A 17,623-nucleotide genomic window follows, 5' to 3' on the forward strand; every position below is an offset into this window, starting at 1 on the left:
AAATTGTGGTTTTACCTCGTTCTGGCAGAAAGAAGGTTTTGGATAGGAAAAGCTAAATCGCTAACCGGTGATTGACGAAGTTAGATTTTGAGGTTAAGATTTTATTGGAAGGGATTTGGTCTTGATACAGATGAGTATTTATGTAGGATATTTGGATTTGGATATGAGGGTGCATGTATCATGTATGTAAGGTCCAAGGGCGCATGCAGAGACGTCGCCAAGGGGTAGCCTGATGGGGGGCGGGGGCACGTGCCCTCCAAAAATAAAATCGTGCCTCCAGATGCGATTTTCAGTGTTACAAAATACTCAAACAAAGACTTTATCTGCCTCAATTAAAATCATAAATGTCGGACAGGCTAAGCCCGAAAATTCTTGAACGTAAAGTTACTTCAAGTTGCAAAATATAGCACCAGATTGCATCCAAGGACCGTTTATCAAAAATTTCTCATGTGGTAATCCCCTCCCCTAATTAAGTGCCGTGCCCCTGAGATTGAAATGTCTGGCGACGCCACTGGGCGCATGGGTGTTATTTCCATCGTCGATCCGACTTGTAGCCAGTAGTTCTGAGTTCGCGGTGGGAGGGGGTTAAGGAGCCTATTAAAGGAGAGGCACAATGTTTGTGTGCTGCGTGTTCAGTACTTGGTACATATGGTGGTGGGAAGATGGATGACTATTGAGGGAGGTGTTGGGTGTTGCATGCCAGAGCCTTATATAGGCTCTGTTGCATGCTTACCCACATTTCATTTACTAAAGGATATAGAACCCGTATATGTAGAACTGAACAGTTTAGCACGGAATAATGTATTTCGTGGCAGATTGTTACAGCGACTTGGAAACTCCCGGTGCACAAAATTGGAAACTTGTATAGCAGGGGGGTGGGGGGGGGGGATTCGGGGTACTTTTAGTTTATGAGGCACCTTATGGTTCGCCCCAACCCTTAAGCCTCTCTCTCTCTCTCTTGGGGACACTGGTATTGTAAATTTCAAGTGTCTGCTACCTGAGTATAAGGTTACTCCTTTAACCGATGCTGTGCATTAAATGAATACAAACAACACATAGATCACTGAAAGAACAATTTATATTTGCAAACAATATTTACATGGACTAATATATATTACATAATAATGGAGACTAAGTTGTCCAGTTTATAGCTCTGAAATGTTGCAGCGTAGTTACCGGGGATTCCATGCAGGACATATGATTAAACTTAAACTTGGTCCTCTGACAACAACAAAAAAACAAAACAAAACAAAACAAAAAAAACATAGGAGAAAAATAGTCAGACTTATAATAAACTTCTACAAACGATATTTTCTGTAAATGCATCCTTAAATCGTTGATGCGTTAGCATCATCAGTATTGCCTACAAAGTTAACACGGTAAAAGTGCTTAGATTTCATGATTTTCTCCCCTTGAGAATACCTAGGTCGGGGTGATGGTTAAGGGGGTAGGGGGAGGGGGAAGGCTGACCTTCTAGCTTATTCCCAGACATTCTGTAGTGCTTATTAAGACTGCAATGTCTCAGCAAGAAAAATATCTCAAGAGAGTTGATATAAAATAGTGCCGTTAAGTTTACACATGGTGACCATTACTAGACTGTCTAGCAGATTTGGAGGCGGTGCCCATCACATTTACATGACGTTAAGACATACACAGAGATCCAGTCGAAAGTTTTCATTTTTCTAAAAAATTATAGCAAAAACTGTTACCGTTTTCACTTTGTAATGTGTGGTCTCTAAATGTGAGACTTTTATTACCTCTACTTTCAGTATTCAGACAGTTTTATTTTGAGCTGTTAAGGATGAATTATTATACGTAATACTATAAATTTGTAATAGTTAGTGATATGTCAGATAGCAAAGAGAAATGCAACAAAACAATACTAAAACAAACAAAACAACAAAAACAGGTAGCATAATGACCCCTGCGGAGAGAGCTGTGGTTGGATAAATAATGCAACGCCAAATAATGTTCTTGAATATTGTTAAGATGTTTTCTAGTTAGTTCTGATGGAGTCCTTCCGTGAATATTTATTATTAATTGCAATAAAGAAGAGGCTATCTGTCATATTTAGGTTTATAATAATCCCCTCCCATACACTGATTGTATAGCTCTGCCTCACCACGTGACCTTTGACATTCAATGCATATTCATTAGTGACCTAGGTTTCAAAGACTACTACACTCACATATTTATAACACAATGATACGGTCTACAAATATAGTAAAGCATACACAAAATCATACAAAAGACATATTGTGTGGAAGAGCAGGAATTAAAAGTTTCAAATAACAAAATTACTGTTCTCTTTTCTTTTGAAATTGACAGAAAGGATTGCAAGTTGTGCGAATTTAGGAGGGGAAGGGGGGATGCAGACTGGTACAAACGGACCACTAGTGTGGAAGAAAGCATTCCTTCAACATCTTTGAATACAAGGTTGAAAAAAAAAAAAAAAAATGGCCCTTGGCCTAGACACAGGTATACATGTATGTTAAGTTGCATATTTTGTTTAAAATGCATATAGTTGTACAAAAGACAATATCGCATACCAAAAATACAAAACAAAATTACAAAGTTTTGATATTATCAAATCAAGATAAAAAGGGCAACTTATGACAAAGGTATTAGGTGTTGAATGGAATTATAAAAAAAAACACACAGTGCTAGGGAACAAAATCTTAACGAAAACTGAACAAAGTATTAAAGTTTTCTGAGCAGCTTCTAACATTTTGGCAAAATCTACCAAATCTACTGAGATTTGCTCCAAACTGAGATTGAAAATTAATAAGATTACGAGAATCGCCTTCACTTATTATTAATATTTTTTTTACGGATGGAAGATAATTAGAGCGAGTTTTCTAACGATTATGTTTGGTTTGCAACTGTTTCGGTGCCCAATCATATTAACGTTACGGATCACCTGTGAAAATGTTTTAGGGAAAATTTGACTTTCACTTCTTTCGTTTGAAAGGGAAACTGGATTATTAAACCAAGCTACTGCAAATACATTGCTTTTAGAAGGATTTCAGTCACATCGAAAAAATATTACAAAACTTGATTTGAAAAAAGAAACCCAAATAAGATGCTTTAACTTTGCCATTTCATGAAAGATAAATCATAAAATTACTCACAGGTCAAAAGTTATAGAAAAAGGAAGAGGAATAAAAAAAAATATAAAAAAAAAACAGGAAAGGAACCTTTTTTTAATGAAAATCTGCTGAAGCATATTTGTTAAAATTGTACCCGATACTAACCCCAACCAAGCATTGTCTTTATTTTATAGTGTGAGGGGAAAAAAATTTCACAAAGTCATAACTTAGAGCACTGGATATTAAGAACAAGTTGAACCACATCTGTCAATTCAAAAAAGAAAAAAATGAATCTACATTTCTATATGGCAAGTTGTCCAATGTCAGGAATTTGTCGACTTTTTAAGCCATAAATCTAGCTAGCTCTGTTTTAAAAGCAAAACAACTTCTGAATGTTTAAGTAGAAAAATATTTTAGGAATCCAATATTTGAATGTCTGTCTGCCTACCTGTCTGTTTCAACTGTGGACAGTGTCTTTTTTCTCACCACATTCTTGCAAAAACACTGTTACATGGTTTTTGTAATAAGTTATGGTGATAGCATACAGATGTCTAATTTTAACAAAGAGGGCATTTCTCAGTCATATGATGACATACAGTATTGAAAAGGAGGACATTTTGATAATAAAGCATAGGTATAGAAAAATGACCAAGGTGTGGGGTGGGGGGGTGGAGAGGGGAAGGGGAAGGGAAAATTTTCATCCTTCTACAGTGGTGTTCAATAAGAGGCAGTGTAGATACCATATTCCATTCCCTTTCCATTGCTGAATTTTAAATCTGTTTTGACTTTTGGTACAGTGTCCCAACTCTGAGGAAGCAAGAAAATGTTGTGGTTGCAAGCCAAACCTGAAAGAAGGACAAAAATTTTGGTTTGGATCACAGTTTTTACAAGCAAAATGATCAATGTTACTGTTTTAAATATTTTTGAACACAGATGCAGGTTTATTGCTATTGTAGGCAAGTTAGGCTAAGCCAGGCGTTAATTACATGCTGTTATAACATTAAAACACCACATTATAAGTTTACCATGTGAAAATGGTTTATGCATGTTTGATATTATTTATTTCCTTACGTTTATTGATCATAAATGTATTTTTTCTGACAATGTATGCCTGTTTTATCGTCTGTCTGTCTGTCTGTCTGTATGTACTTAAGCCACACAATTACCTGCACATGTAATGTACATATTCATGTATGTGTATACCTATGGGTGTACTTATGTATGTCTGTATGGGTGTATGTACGAGTGTATCGACATATGGTTGTGAAAAATCTTGGAAATGAAAACGATTGCCTCATGCCACCTCCCAAAGCTGTTATCTTGTCTATAGGTTTTGTTTCAAAGCATTTTAATCACAATGTGATTACCAAGCCATATGCAGTGTGTGACTACTGCTGCAATCCACAACACCTTCAACTGCATCGCTGAACACTGACTTACATAAGACTGTATTATGCACAAGGTCCTCCATTATTGTTCTAGTCTAATATGCATCCTTACGGCAAAACCAATTACGAGACATCGATAATTAATTTGCATACAACAAGTATTTCTCAGATGATTGGATGTAAATACAAAACAAAACTACACCCAGCAGGAAGATGACTCCATTCTACTGCAAGCTCATTTTCTCTTTTCTTTTCTTTGTCTTTGTCTTTATTTTAATATCTTCAAGAGTTAACGAGTTGTCCTTGGGCGATCTCGGAAGTAACGAGAAAAGGGAGTCTCTTGAGAGGAAAGCCTATTGCAAAGTGATTAAATGAGTTTATTAAAGAAACCACTGACAGAAGGAATTAAAAAAAAAAAGGTTTTGAGACTCAAATTTTTTCTCCACAGGGTTTTGACAAAGGTGCATTACTGTATGATGAATGATTCCTCCCCCCTTCCCCCCCCCCCCCCATGGTATACAGAGGTAATATCTAGTGCATAAACCAATGGGTACCGGTAATGTAGATTTCACATCACAATTGGTGTCACAGGTCCGTCTATAACTTTGGAAGATTTGAGAAAAGGATTTTGCTGGACTGAAACAGGAAAATTAAGAAGGGATAATTATGTATTCTTTTTCTTTCAGATTTATGAGTACAAATAAGACCTTTTTGTAAAACATGTGCAAAATCATACATCAAAGGAATAACCCTTATATCATCCTAAAAGGAGGAATGGGGGGTAAGGTGGGGGGAGGGGGAGGCTTAATCACAAAATAATTCCAACCCAACATTTACTTAGAAAAGAACCTGTATGAATTGTACTGTCGTAAAAGTAACCGGTTTTACGTTCTGTCACATTAAGGGTTATAATAACAAATAAACCTTATTTCTTTCCTGGTTTTACTAAACCCTCTTTCTTTCTTTGTTAAACCTTAATGACATCATGAAAAGAAACTTGCACTTCAATGAAGATATTTTAAGTGTGGAAATCTGTTAAAATTAACTCCTGATTGCAGCAAAACTTTATCGGCATAAAAATTCACTTTTTCTACTGTATGAAAGATATAACTTCACTAAAATTCTAGCTTTTAGTATACGTGGCATGGATCCACAAGAATTTGTTGTAACAGGCAGTGAGGGGGGGGGGGGATGGGAAGGCGGATCTGGGGCCCATCTAGATCCCGCAAACCTGTGGCATACATCCAGAATGCTGCGTGAGTCTTCACTGATTTTGTCTAATGCCAACCCTGACTCAAATTTATTTAACAGAGAAATGTGTGTTGACTTTCATTATGAAGAATATACAAAATATAGCTGCCACACACAATTACTCCATAAAATGTTGTTTTTTTAGTCCTTTTGATTCGTCTAGACATATCATTCATCTTGCATATTTGTCTGCGCTCTCAACTTTAAATAGATTTGAACATCTTCATCTTTCGTTATCCTTTCATCACAATCATGATTATGTAAATTATCTTGCACAACAGTTACATTGGGCATTCAATCTTTACTCTTTTCCATTCCCGTCAAAAAGAAAACTAACTAGACCAGGTTTCTGTTTTGAAAAACAGGCTAATGAGAAACAAAACAACAACAAACCAAAACAAACAAAGAAACAGAAAACAAACATAACTATTTCTGTACCTAACTATTACGATGGCCTGAGAAAACCATCACATGGGCGAGATATTACTTTCAAACCTTTTTATACATTGATGTGTTTGGATTTTAATCCATCTGTCCGTTCTAAGCATCTCACAGATACCTTTAAAAGACAAGTCTGACAGTGTCATTATAAATTAATAACTGAAATTTAGCTGTGTCTCTTGACTTGGTATTAATCTTTCATTTTAAAAATATTATCTAAATAGAGAAAAAAAAAGGAAAAAAAAAATCACTTTTCTAATTTAAGACAGCTGTTTGTGTACACCATTTTTTTCGTTATAATATTTAAAATAATATCCAGTCACTACCCTTTCTTAGCTCACAATTTCTTTCTTTACAAATCCCATTAACTGTTGTTACTTTCTCTACAGAATAAACCATAAATTTCTTTGTACAAATTCATTGACTTTTACATACTCTTTCATTTACTACCAAAAACCATTCAATCCCCAAAAAAAACAACCAAAAAAAAAAAAAAAACTCAACATTATGGCACTACTTTCAAAGAAAGTTTGCTATTCGAGACTTTCTGTAAAAGACACAATGTACCTTGTCACATGACACATGTTGCACTGTCATGTGACACATATTTAACGCCATAGGCAAAATGGAAGGGTGCAAGTATCGGACAGAAAAATCGGATGGTAAGAGCAATATGGCAGACCCAACCCTTATACCTTTTACGTTTCACCCGTCAATGTTCTTTTATCAGACCTGCAGATAATTTCTGGGCAATACTTTGGTTATAAAACATGATCTAAGCCCTCAGCAATTTTACAAACAATGTTTAGGACATTCACATGTTTTTGCTGAAATTAGTCATTGGTATTTTATACATACAGTTTTGTACTTTTATTGTTGCACATGCCTCCAATGTTGAATAGTACAAGCAGGCGCATAATATTTCACCCCAAGAAACTGCAATAAATCCAACTATTTTTCACCAAGTAGGAGATAGATAATTCAGTAAACAGCTATTTACCACAAAAGGGACAAGTTGTGAATGTGGGTGATATTATGACTGGATCCATCATTGCAAAATATGCGAATTAGGTCCAAATCAGGTTGTTATTGTTTTCCCCATTCTTTAAGGCAGCTGTTTCTGTGATATTTGATACGATTCTAACTAGGTGGAAGAAATATAGGTTAGGTAGGTACTTGCACGACTCTCCACAATGGAGCACGCTAGTAAGAAAGGTTGTCCTCGTAAATAGACGGAATAGTTCACATGGACAAAAGAGTGGTTCAATTCAAGACTTCAGAAGACATCCCCCCACCCCCCCCCCCCCCCTTAAGCAAACATATAGATGTTTAGCTAGAGTTAAAGACCCTTAGGTTATTTTTTTCACGTTTCGACAATAAAACCCTATAGAAAATAAAAGCTTCCTGCTATATGACATCACAGAAGAAATAGAGAAAATCTTGGCCTCAAAGGTTCCTTTGATTTCTGTATGTCAGGGCATCACAGTGCTTCACATTCACTGCAGCAAATGACGGTAAAACTTTGCTATGGCAGAATGGGTGGGGGGGAGGGGGGCAAGATATCCTGAATGCTCCAGAGATCACAGTGTGCATTAATTGTTGTTGTTCACTATATGAAAAAAACATGGAGAATATTCTCAGGTTTCAGGGCATCATATGAAGTATTAACAACAAGGATGTATTAACAAATATATATATATATATATTTCACTTATAATATATATATATATTCGAATATATTCGAATATATTCGAATCCCGGTGGAGGCTGAAAGTTTTTTCACTGGTCTTGATTTTCCAACTAATTACGATTTTCATTTATATATATATATATATATATATATATATATATATATATATATATGTAATCATCAACGAGGGGTGGGGTGTGTGTGTGGCTGGGGGGAGGAGGGGAGGGGTTGGACATTGTTTGGCTTGATAAACTTGTTCATTCTGACAGTGTGTTGGTTACTCCTAAAGAAATGGAAATGTAAACACTTATAAAATACTGGCCATCACAACAGCTCAAAATAAGACATGGAATTTACTTTGTGCTTACAAAGGCAAAATGACATTGGCAAGATGGTGTGACTGGATAGGAGGTATTGAGGGTGGTGGGGGGGGGGAGGAGGGGCTTGAAGGGGATGGAAAAGGTGACATAACATAAAACACAAATATTTTCTTATGTTTGCATTGTCTACTCAATCTACCAACACACCTGAGTTCATTATTCTTTGTTGCCATCTTGTAGGTGATCATCATTCATTATCACACCTGGCAGCTGAAAACGAACCCGTAAGTACTAATTGCAGCCGTTTTGTTCCGAAAACCCTATCATGAAGCTGGAAGCTGTTTTTTTGCATTGATTTGTCTATGCTCTGGTGATATTGTTTCTGTTATGAATGAAATAAATGAGATACCTGAAAAAAACACATCATCTGTGATATAACCACTACTCTGAGTCCCACAAAATCTATGCAGTAAAAAGGATAAGAATTATTTAGAAAAGGTAATCGACGACACACATGTGTTTTCAAACGGAGACAGAATGTGAATGTTTGTTCGATTTGTGTGACATGTCACGGTAGAGGACTCGCTAACTACAGCAGCGGAATGGTTGTGACCGTGTAGGTATGTTTGTTCGACTGAAAAGATATCCAATTATGGGAGGGAATATCGTAGGTGGCTTGGTCACAAAAAAAGTTACACCGTAAAGTCACAACTGAAATGCATAATGCGAGTAGGTAGTAACGACCTGACTGTACATGACAATGCGTTTTAGCTCTGGTACAGAAAAAAGGGGCTTCTGTCAACAGACAGACGACGGAAAGAAATCCCCGTTTAAATGACTGCGATTCTTCTTCTTTCAGCAACGGAGTCCTCATGCTGCTCGTTTAGCACTGTTGCGACATACTCGTGCGGGATGCTTGGTACCTTCTAGCGTTGTGCGTCTCCTGCTTCAGATCGCCGTGGCGATGACAGTACATCCACGCAAAGTCCCCTTCGGCAGGGTTCCTCGCTCGATGTGACTTCCGGCAAGCGACTTGCTAGGGTCTTCTCGCTTCATCAACTGACTTTGATCCAGCCACTCTTGACGAGAAAGTTCACAATTCGTTTCCGATGGGATTTGTCTAAATTACTTGGGTATTTGGTTTTCGTCTGAATGCCCTGTCTTCTTAGCGAATGGTCCTGAAATGGGAAGAAAGTACAATATAACCCTTAACTGAAATGGATTAAAGCGAGCAAGATTGTCTATACACCTCTATCACTCAGAGGACTTGTCTTCTTAGCGAATGGTCCTGAAATGGGGAGGAAAGTACGATATAACCAATAACTGAAATGAATTAAAGCGAGCAAGATTGTCTATACACCTCTATCACTCAGAGGACTTGTCTTCTTAGCGAATGGTCCTGAAATGGGGAGGAAAGTACGATATAACCAATAATTGAAATGAATTAAAGCGAGCAAGATTGTCTATACACCTCTATCACTCAGAGGACTTGTCTTCTTAGCGAATGGTCCTGAAATGGGGAGGAAAGTACGATATAACCAATAATTGAAATGAATTAAAGCGAGCAAGATTGTCTATACACCTCTATCACTCAGAGGACTTGTCCTCTTAGCGAATGGTCTTGAAATGGGGAGGAAAGTACGATATAACCAATAATTGAAATGAATTAAAGCGAGCAAGATTGTCTATACACCTCTATCACTCAGAGGACTTGTCCTCTTAGCGAATGGTCTTGAAATGGGGAGGAAAGTACGATATAACCAATAACTGAAATTAATTAAAGCGAGTAAGATTGTCTATACACCTCTATCACTCAGATGCATTGCTTCATTCTTTTCCATTCATAATAATCCATTCAATTCATAAACTGATATACTACTCACTTTTATGATGAGCCCCTTCAAGGTGATATATCTGGAGGGCTTCATTCTCATTGAATTGCACAACTGAAAGAACAACAAAAGAATCGATACTTAGTCCCATGTATGTATTCCCAAAATTATTCAATTTAAAAACTAGAATCCTTGGTTACAGTTTCGTATGAAAAACGATCAGGAAAAACCAGACCAAAAAAAATCATGATGGTAGAATGAGAAGTAAGGGCATTGAACAGAGGAGCCGGTAATAGAGGGCGCACAGTGTTCAAAGGTTACCAGTTCATTCTAGACACGGTAGAACAAGAGTGTTAAGGTTGCGGGAGACAGGTAAGCGAGGAGCGAAGTAAATTCGCACAACTAATTAACATAGTATACAAACATAACATGATTACATAACATACCCATTCAAGTATATATATATAACAAACCTGACCATCTCTGCCCACTTTTATATAACATACCCATTCAAGTATATAACAAACCATCTCTGCTCATCCAACAACATACCCATTTAGGTATTTATAACACACCTGACCATCCCTGCCCACCCATGCAACAAGATCCCATGGCTGTTAAAAGGAGTATCACAACCCACTTGGGTCATCATTTAACTGGTTTTCTATTTTAACTACATTTAATTGACAGAAACATTCTGGATTATAAAGTCAACCATACGTTTGATAATGCAACTGTCCTACATTCACACCATCTCCATTTACCGATGTGGATAAAGCTAAATAGATCACTAGGTGTACATCTGAGTGGATTCGTTTACGAGCCAACTAAAAACTGATGCATGGAATGATCGCTAAATTTCTCATAAATATGTCAAAAATGACAACAAAGAGTAATTTGCTGGTGTTTTTGTACAAATGAAGGCAGTTTTAGACAAATGAAGAGTATTAAGCCAATATCCACCACCGTCTGCTGGTAAAGCATTTAGTTTCGCTTGATCGGTTTGTTTATGGCCTATAATTGTATTCCATTCTGACATCGACTGGATCAATCGAGAACAAGAACTAGCGATAGAAATGTGACATGTTTGATTCCTTTTGGTGAATAACATTAAATTATTAATGTAAGAAAAATGTTGAATTTTTAAATTTTCTGTTCAACCTCTGGGAAGTCAATTCCCTCCCCCCCAACATCTATTGTCATTTTGATTACAAAACACAATTTGAGAGTGTATTGAAATACAGCTTCCAATAGACATTTTTGTTGAAATAGAAATTTTTGTTGAATGCTTCTCAACCAGGGTCCATATGGGCCCCCCTGGGGGGTATTGAAAAGTCTTGGGGGTCAATTGGGAAAGGGGAAATTGAGGGGGGGGGGAGGGATTGCCTTCTTCTTATCTAGTAGAGTGAGCATTCAGCGCTGTAAAACATATTCTAACCAAGAAATGTGGTAGCCTGGACGTAACAAATCGCAGCGATTTTACGTCTCAAATTAACCAAGCTAAATCCTGATATTAAGGACCTTGTTCAAGAGCATCAAGCTCAAGGTCCCATTATCATTAATCAATGAACTGAACACCCTTAGCTTACTGTATTCTATATCCAATGTTTACAGAAACGATGAACATTTTACTTTGTGTATTGTGGAGTGAATCGTAAAAGGATGACATGAACATTGAAGGAATCGTAATGTTCCCTGTTACAGTATGTGAAAGAAAGTGATTGAAAAAATATATGGTACGCTTTGTAGAAATATTTTGGGGGGGGGGGTGAGGAAACACTTTTTCACCCAGGTGTGGAATGTGAGAGAACAGGGTGAGAAGCATCGCCATAGAGGAAAGTTTGCTCAGGGCTTTAAATATTCTCTGCTTAACCGAAAATTCACTTTGGTAGATTCCTGGCCAGTGTGGACTAGTGGTTCATAATGCTTATCTAATATTTCTCACTTAAAATAAAGAAATTTAACTGTAGCATTGTCCCATTCCTATGTACTGATTATGAACTTGTACATCAATTGTGGGAAGGTGTACAATGAAAACAAACTGAAAGATTTGGTTGGTGGTACAGTTACATTACACACACTGTATGACCTAATGACATTTGGGTGATATGCAAATTTGTTTGCACAATGTCACACTATAATCCAAACAAAAATACAGAGGAATAAACAAATGCTTCTTTTTCGCTCTTACATGATTCCTGAAGAATTGTCTGAGTTTTAATGATGTGAAGTTAATCTACCTCTGCATAAAGTCTGTTTTCATTAATCACATGCAAAGAATCATTTTACTTACACATCCCTAGCAAGGGGAAAAAAATAAAAAATTAGTTTGGAACATTGCTTGCATAGGAATTTTGATTACATTAAAACCCCTGATGCTACAAAAGAGAGTTACACCAGCAGTGTGACAGAAAAAAAAAAAAAAAAATCAAAGTTAATTAAGAATGCTTCCAACACATCTGTTGAAAATGAGAAAGGAGAAGAAAGTATCGAGGGAGACATGTCCGAGATGTGCTGGTCTCATTGATGCATGAAATAATGAGGAATGCGAGAGGTTGAGAAGAGAGAAAGGCTAATGACTCCAACAGGAAGAGAGACAACCATGATCAAGACTTTCTTTTTACAGCCAAAAGGAACCTGTCCCACGGCAGCAGCTGGTAAAAACATACATCGGCGAAGCCGCAAGAAACAAATAAGAAAAAAATTTGACAATTCCAAAGCATTCTTGAGCACAGACTAATAGAGGCACTTGCATCTCTTCACGTCACCCTTAAAAGACACTTAACAAGACTGTCAAAAGGGTGGTGTCGATGTCGCTCGCATGGCAGTTTAATTTCTTGATTCTTGAATTTTTTTGGGGGTAACTTTTTTTAAGGTGTGATATTGCAAGGAAAGATGAGTGAGTGATGGGCTCTGTGTGTTCCGTTCTGTTCTATCCGAGCTTCACATTTGAATCACTACTTCAGAACTTTTCCATCTGGAAAAATTCACATTAGCTATACTTATGTTTTTTAAACTTATTCTTTATAATTTCAACTACTCCTGAAAAAAGTAACTTACAAGATAACATACCCCAGGGCCTGACAACAATTCTTCATATTTTTTTTTAAGAAATGCCAAGAAATCTTACATATTATTTTTATACTGAGAGATACATGACACTGACTCCAATGAGAGTCTTCAGACATGAAAAACATATATTTATGGAATATTAAACTCGAACCTTTAAAGGAAGCTTGTTATGTATTACTTCCACAACTTTTAAGAACACAGCAATGCAAACAGTATCCTATGGTTCATCACTATATCAGGAAACGGAAGTTCAAAATCTCACAAAGGTAATCTAATTCCATTTTCAAGAGCAAACACCTAGGCCAAGAGTTTTCACATTCATAAAAAAAAGCTACTGGCTGAAATCAAATTCCCATTGGCAATTTCCTGGACTTAATTTTTGTAAATATGACAAAAATTCTACTACTGGAATTAAGCCTGTTAAAACAGCCTGAACACCTAGGCCTGACATCAAAGTCTTGCACAGTAGATTAATATACTGCAGCCTTTACTATTATCAAGGCTTCATTTAGGGATGAAGAGAGCAGGCACGGCAAAGTTTTGAGTGCAGGTTAGAAATAATTGACTTGGTCTTGCATTTAAAAGGACAGAGCAGCACAGCAAGTTGTCAAACTATGAAAGGGGGAAGGGGGCAGGGGGGGGGGGTACCAAGGGCGCTTTTCCAAGTGAAGAAAAACAAGAACAAAAAACGTACAATTTGCTGGAAAAATTAGGACAATAAAAGAATTTCTTCCAGGTTTTTGATTTAGCATATGCACAGACGGACGGACATTACATACACATAGATAAACGCAGAGCGGTCATATAGTCTCATTGCATATAATTCGAGTTTTCCACTGCTGCTTAATAGCTGCTTTCTAGTTTTAACCATGCTGTAGGTGCCCCTATGACTTGTAGAACTGGCATTAAAAATCACCTGCTATCCATCCCAAACAACTTCCATGGTTTGTTAATCAAGTCGCTGTAGACAAGTGCCCTCTTTATCATTAAACGTCGGTACGAAATTGAATCTTTTTCTTAAGGGGGGGAAGGGGTGGGGAGAGGGATGGAGGAGGTGAAGGCAGTTTTTAGCAGTCTGATCTATATCTTATCTTATTCTGTGCGAAAGGTAAGACCCATTTTCTCTGTCAAAAAGGTGTCTCTAGCTTATAATTAGCCTTTACCAGTTAATTGACAACTAACAACTTCCACCTCTTCATTCATATATGTATGACACCTTTTGGACGGAGAGAAAATAGGTCTTAGCTTTGGTACATAACGTTAACCTAGATAAGAAGTGGAATGCGTTAACACATCTATGACATGAAATGCATCCAAGCATCTCAACTCAGAAACTGCCTTCGTCTCTCCCTTCCCCCACCCCCCCCCCAAAAAAAAAAGGTGGCAATAAAGTAATCATTTTGCAAAATTAAATCTACCACTGTTCTGATTTAATTAGTATACATGATACTGATGCTTATCATTAACTTGACTGTACATCTTTTTTAAATTCATCTGTGAGTCACAGGCATGTGGGAAAATTCAAAGCAGAGAACTAACAAATTAAGGAACTCACTGAGTATGCTGTCTGTTGTGAGATGCATGGAACTCTTGTGCCAAAATCATGTGACACAGAAACATACATGAATATTTAGCAACATTCAGTCCTCACATAATTCATATACAAATCACCACATTTTCTTGATTTTACTATGATAAAAGTTAACACCATCATTCAACCTGTGAAGACACAACACTAAGAAAAAGAGTAACGACTGAAGGGGTTGCATCTTGTGAAAGCAGTAACTTGTACAGGATTTCAAAATTCCCCCCCACCCGCCGCGCCCTAAACGTAGGCGCGGAGGAAGACATGTACCAATGAGGGGTGTGGGGTCTGTGGGGTCCCCAACTGAACTTTATCCCGACTGACAAAGTATGATGGGGGAGGGGGCTGGAGCAGGGATGGTCCCTGGTGCATGCCACTATGTAGAAGTATATTCCATCAGGTACTGGAATTACAAAGACATAGATCTTAGGATACTACTTTTACCACTTTGCAATGCAACATTGTGAAACACACAGTTTTGCAAAGAATCACAGCCAGTTTGAAAACAGAACTTTAGTATTTGCAATTTCCAGAAAATATGTTTCTTAAGCAACAAGATGGATATATATAGTATCTTTAAAACACACCATAACCAAGCCAAACATTTCTTTACAAATTCACAAGTTGTCTGTAATAGGCCTATCTCTCATGATAAAGCCTAGCTAGTCTTAAATGTCAGTTTCTATCAAATCTGAGAGTCCGATCGCAATTAATTGTTAAAATTCTTCCTCTGTCTTCTTAAATGACACTAATGAATTGCTGACAACTAAATCATGGATTTGAGGACTTTCAAGTGATAAACAAGTGAAAACATTAGTATAAATCGTTTGAAATCATAACAAGTAGCTGCTACTAAGCAATCATTCAGTCCAGAAAAGATGGATGACGTTTTCTAAAATAAAATTGCAATCAAAGATGATGGATAATAAATATTTTCTATACACATGATGCAAACTAGCACTCTAATTTTTTTTTTTTAACAACAGACATCAAGGAAAGAAAAAAGTATTTTGAATATTACCTTTCTTTCTCGGTCTGAAAGATATTTAAACCCATGGGCAGAGCGGAGTCCATAAAAACTGTCCTCAATTTCTTCTGAAATTGAAATGATACCAGATCACTATATTAAGTAAAGTAAGACTAGACCATTGAGGTAGATACAAAATAAATAGTTCAATCTGGGGGGTCACATGGGTTAAATATCATCAGCATAAATCCCCAGATATGCTAGCAGAGAGACATTGAAATGGTCCCCAAACTTATAGTGATAAAGAGATTGAGGCTAAGAAAAAATATATATCTCAACAGAGAGCTTGTGAAAGGTAGCACTTTGATTCACTCACAGGTTAATAGCTTCATGGTTCACTTTAATTTGGAAGGGGTGCAATGCATAATAAATCTTTAATGTCATTCATGGACTATACAAACAGCTAGCTTTTCTTTTTCTCTTTTGTGTGGGGGAGGGGGGGGGTATGTTATCGTATGCTGGTAATGTGTGATCATGTGACCAATTATCCTTGCATCAGTGAAAAGTAATGAAAAATACAAAGACAGTCTTACATGTTGTCATGACAACACAAATGATTGCACGATGTACATAATATCCAAATATAATGAATATATTTCAAAATTTGTGCATCTCCGCAACAGAACCGAGCTATCAATTTGGGAGTTAGACCAATGTGTTTCTTTTTTACTAGCTCTGGGATATACATTTTTGAACATTTCAATATCATTATCCTTTGAAAGATATAAATCTCTGTACAATTAATCTAATATACAAGCTTTCTAATTTAAATCTCTGCTAACAATCTGGAGAATTACTAACATCATCAGAAAGGTAATTACGAAACCTAATTGTCCCAGTCCACCATCTGAAGTGACTAATAGTAATCAACAACACATTGTTACGGAAACTTTTATAATCAGCATAGCTGTGTTTGTGAAAAATATGAGTCATTGAACCCCCCAGTTATAAATACACATTTCAAAATGACAGCTATGATTGGGAACTCTGACATGTCTAAAATAAACATGTTTGTTTTTGAAGAAGTAATGAATTACTGGTTTGGGTGAGGGAAAGGAAGAATTATGGGGGTGGGGGTGGGGGGTGGGGGTGTGGGAGGGGAGGTGGTGATGAGGGATTAGAAGATTGGAGCAAACTTCTGCTATTTCCAAAAGCATAAGACAGTGGTAGTGTTCACATGTGGTTTTGTAATACAAGGGACTTTTTGAGTCCATTTATATTCTAATTATCGTTAATTTATTCATACCTGCAGGTGTCTCTTCTTTCTTTGTTGTTCCTTCGTTAATTCTGTAAAATTACAGAAAAGATAAAAAAGTAAATAATACATCATTTGAAACAAGCACTTCATATCACGATTTCTGCAAAGACTTGTCTATTCTTTTGTAGTCTGTATCGGAAAATAAACTCTCTATAATGGGGACTAGGAAAGTGTTGTTAAGTTTGGGAACTGTGGGGATCCCACCCCCTCCCGTGGCACCCCAAAAGCACACAGATGATTACTTCAGAAGGTTGCTCTGGCAAACGTTGGTTTCTTCTGCACCACCCTCTGTCTGCAGACACTTCTCAAAATAAAAACCTGTCCTGGCTTTTTCTTGCAAGACCTTTCACCTTCCTTGCTCCACATGTGAAAATTTTTATTATTGAAAAGTTACAAATGTACTACCTTTCTAATTTCAAAATGCATTCAACCAGTACAGAAATGACATAGTTACCCATTTATTGTTTTCTTTTAAAATGAATCATCACATTCATGAACCTTGAGAACCATGACAGACAGACTAAAGGTTGATCAACAAACTTTAAGATGAGTCACACAACCTCATGAATTGGGTCATTCATGATAATTGTGTATGCTGTATTCCTCCACCAGACATTCACTCTGCAAACTATGAGACACAGACCCCCATATGTAGGCTGGAAGTAAATAA

The 17,623-nt window shown here is 36.9% G+C and overlaps 1 protein-coding gene across 2 annotated transcripts in view; it reads right to left on the minus strand.

Annotated features, from left to right (window-relative positions):
• Positions 1 to 1,060: 1,060 nt before the first annotated feature.
• LOC139971233 (transcriptional adapter 2-beta-like) overlaps positions 1,061 to 17,623 on the minus strand; it is a 46,992-nt gene continuing 30,429 nt past the window's right edge. The window contains exons 13-16 of one of the 2 annotated variants that reach the window (XM_071977516.1): positions 16,942 to 16,982; positions 15,690 to 15,763; positions 10,063 to 10,125; positions 1,061 to 9,357 (exon numbers count right to left, since the gene is read on the minus strand). In XM_071977516.1, coding sequence (XP_071833617.1) covers positions 9,235 to 9,357; positions 10,063 to 10,125; positions 15,690 to 15,763; positions 16,942 to 16,982 — 301 coding nt within the window. In that variant the 3' untranslated portion in view covers positions 1,061 to 9,234. Of the gene's footprint in view, positions 9,358 to 9,644; positions 9,690 to 10,062; positions 10,126 to 15,689; positions 15,764 to 16,941; positions 16,983 to 17,623 lie in introns of those variants that run through there. The other variant, XM_071977517.1, reaches the window with a different exon arrangement.

The sequence above is a fragment of the Apostichopus japonicus genome, chromosome 8, assembly GCF_037975245.1.
Source record: "Apostichopus japonicus isolate 1M-3 chromosome 8, ASM3797524v1, whole genome shotgun sequence".
NCBI lineage: Eukaryota > Metazoa > Echinodermata > Holothuroidea > Aspidochirotida > Stichopodidae > Apostichopus > Apostichopus japonicus.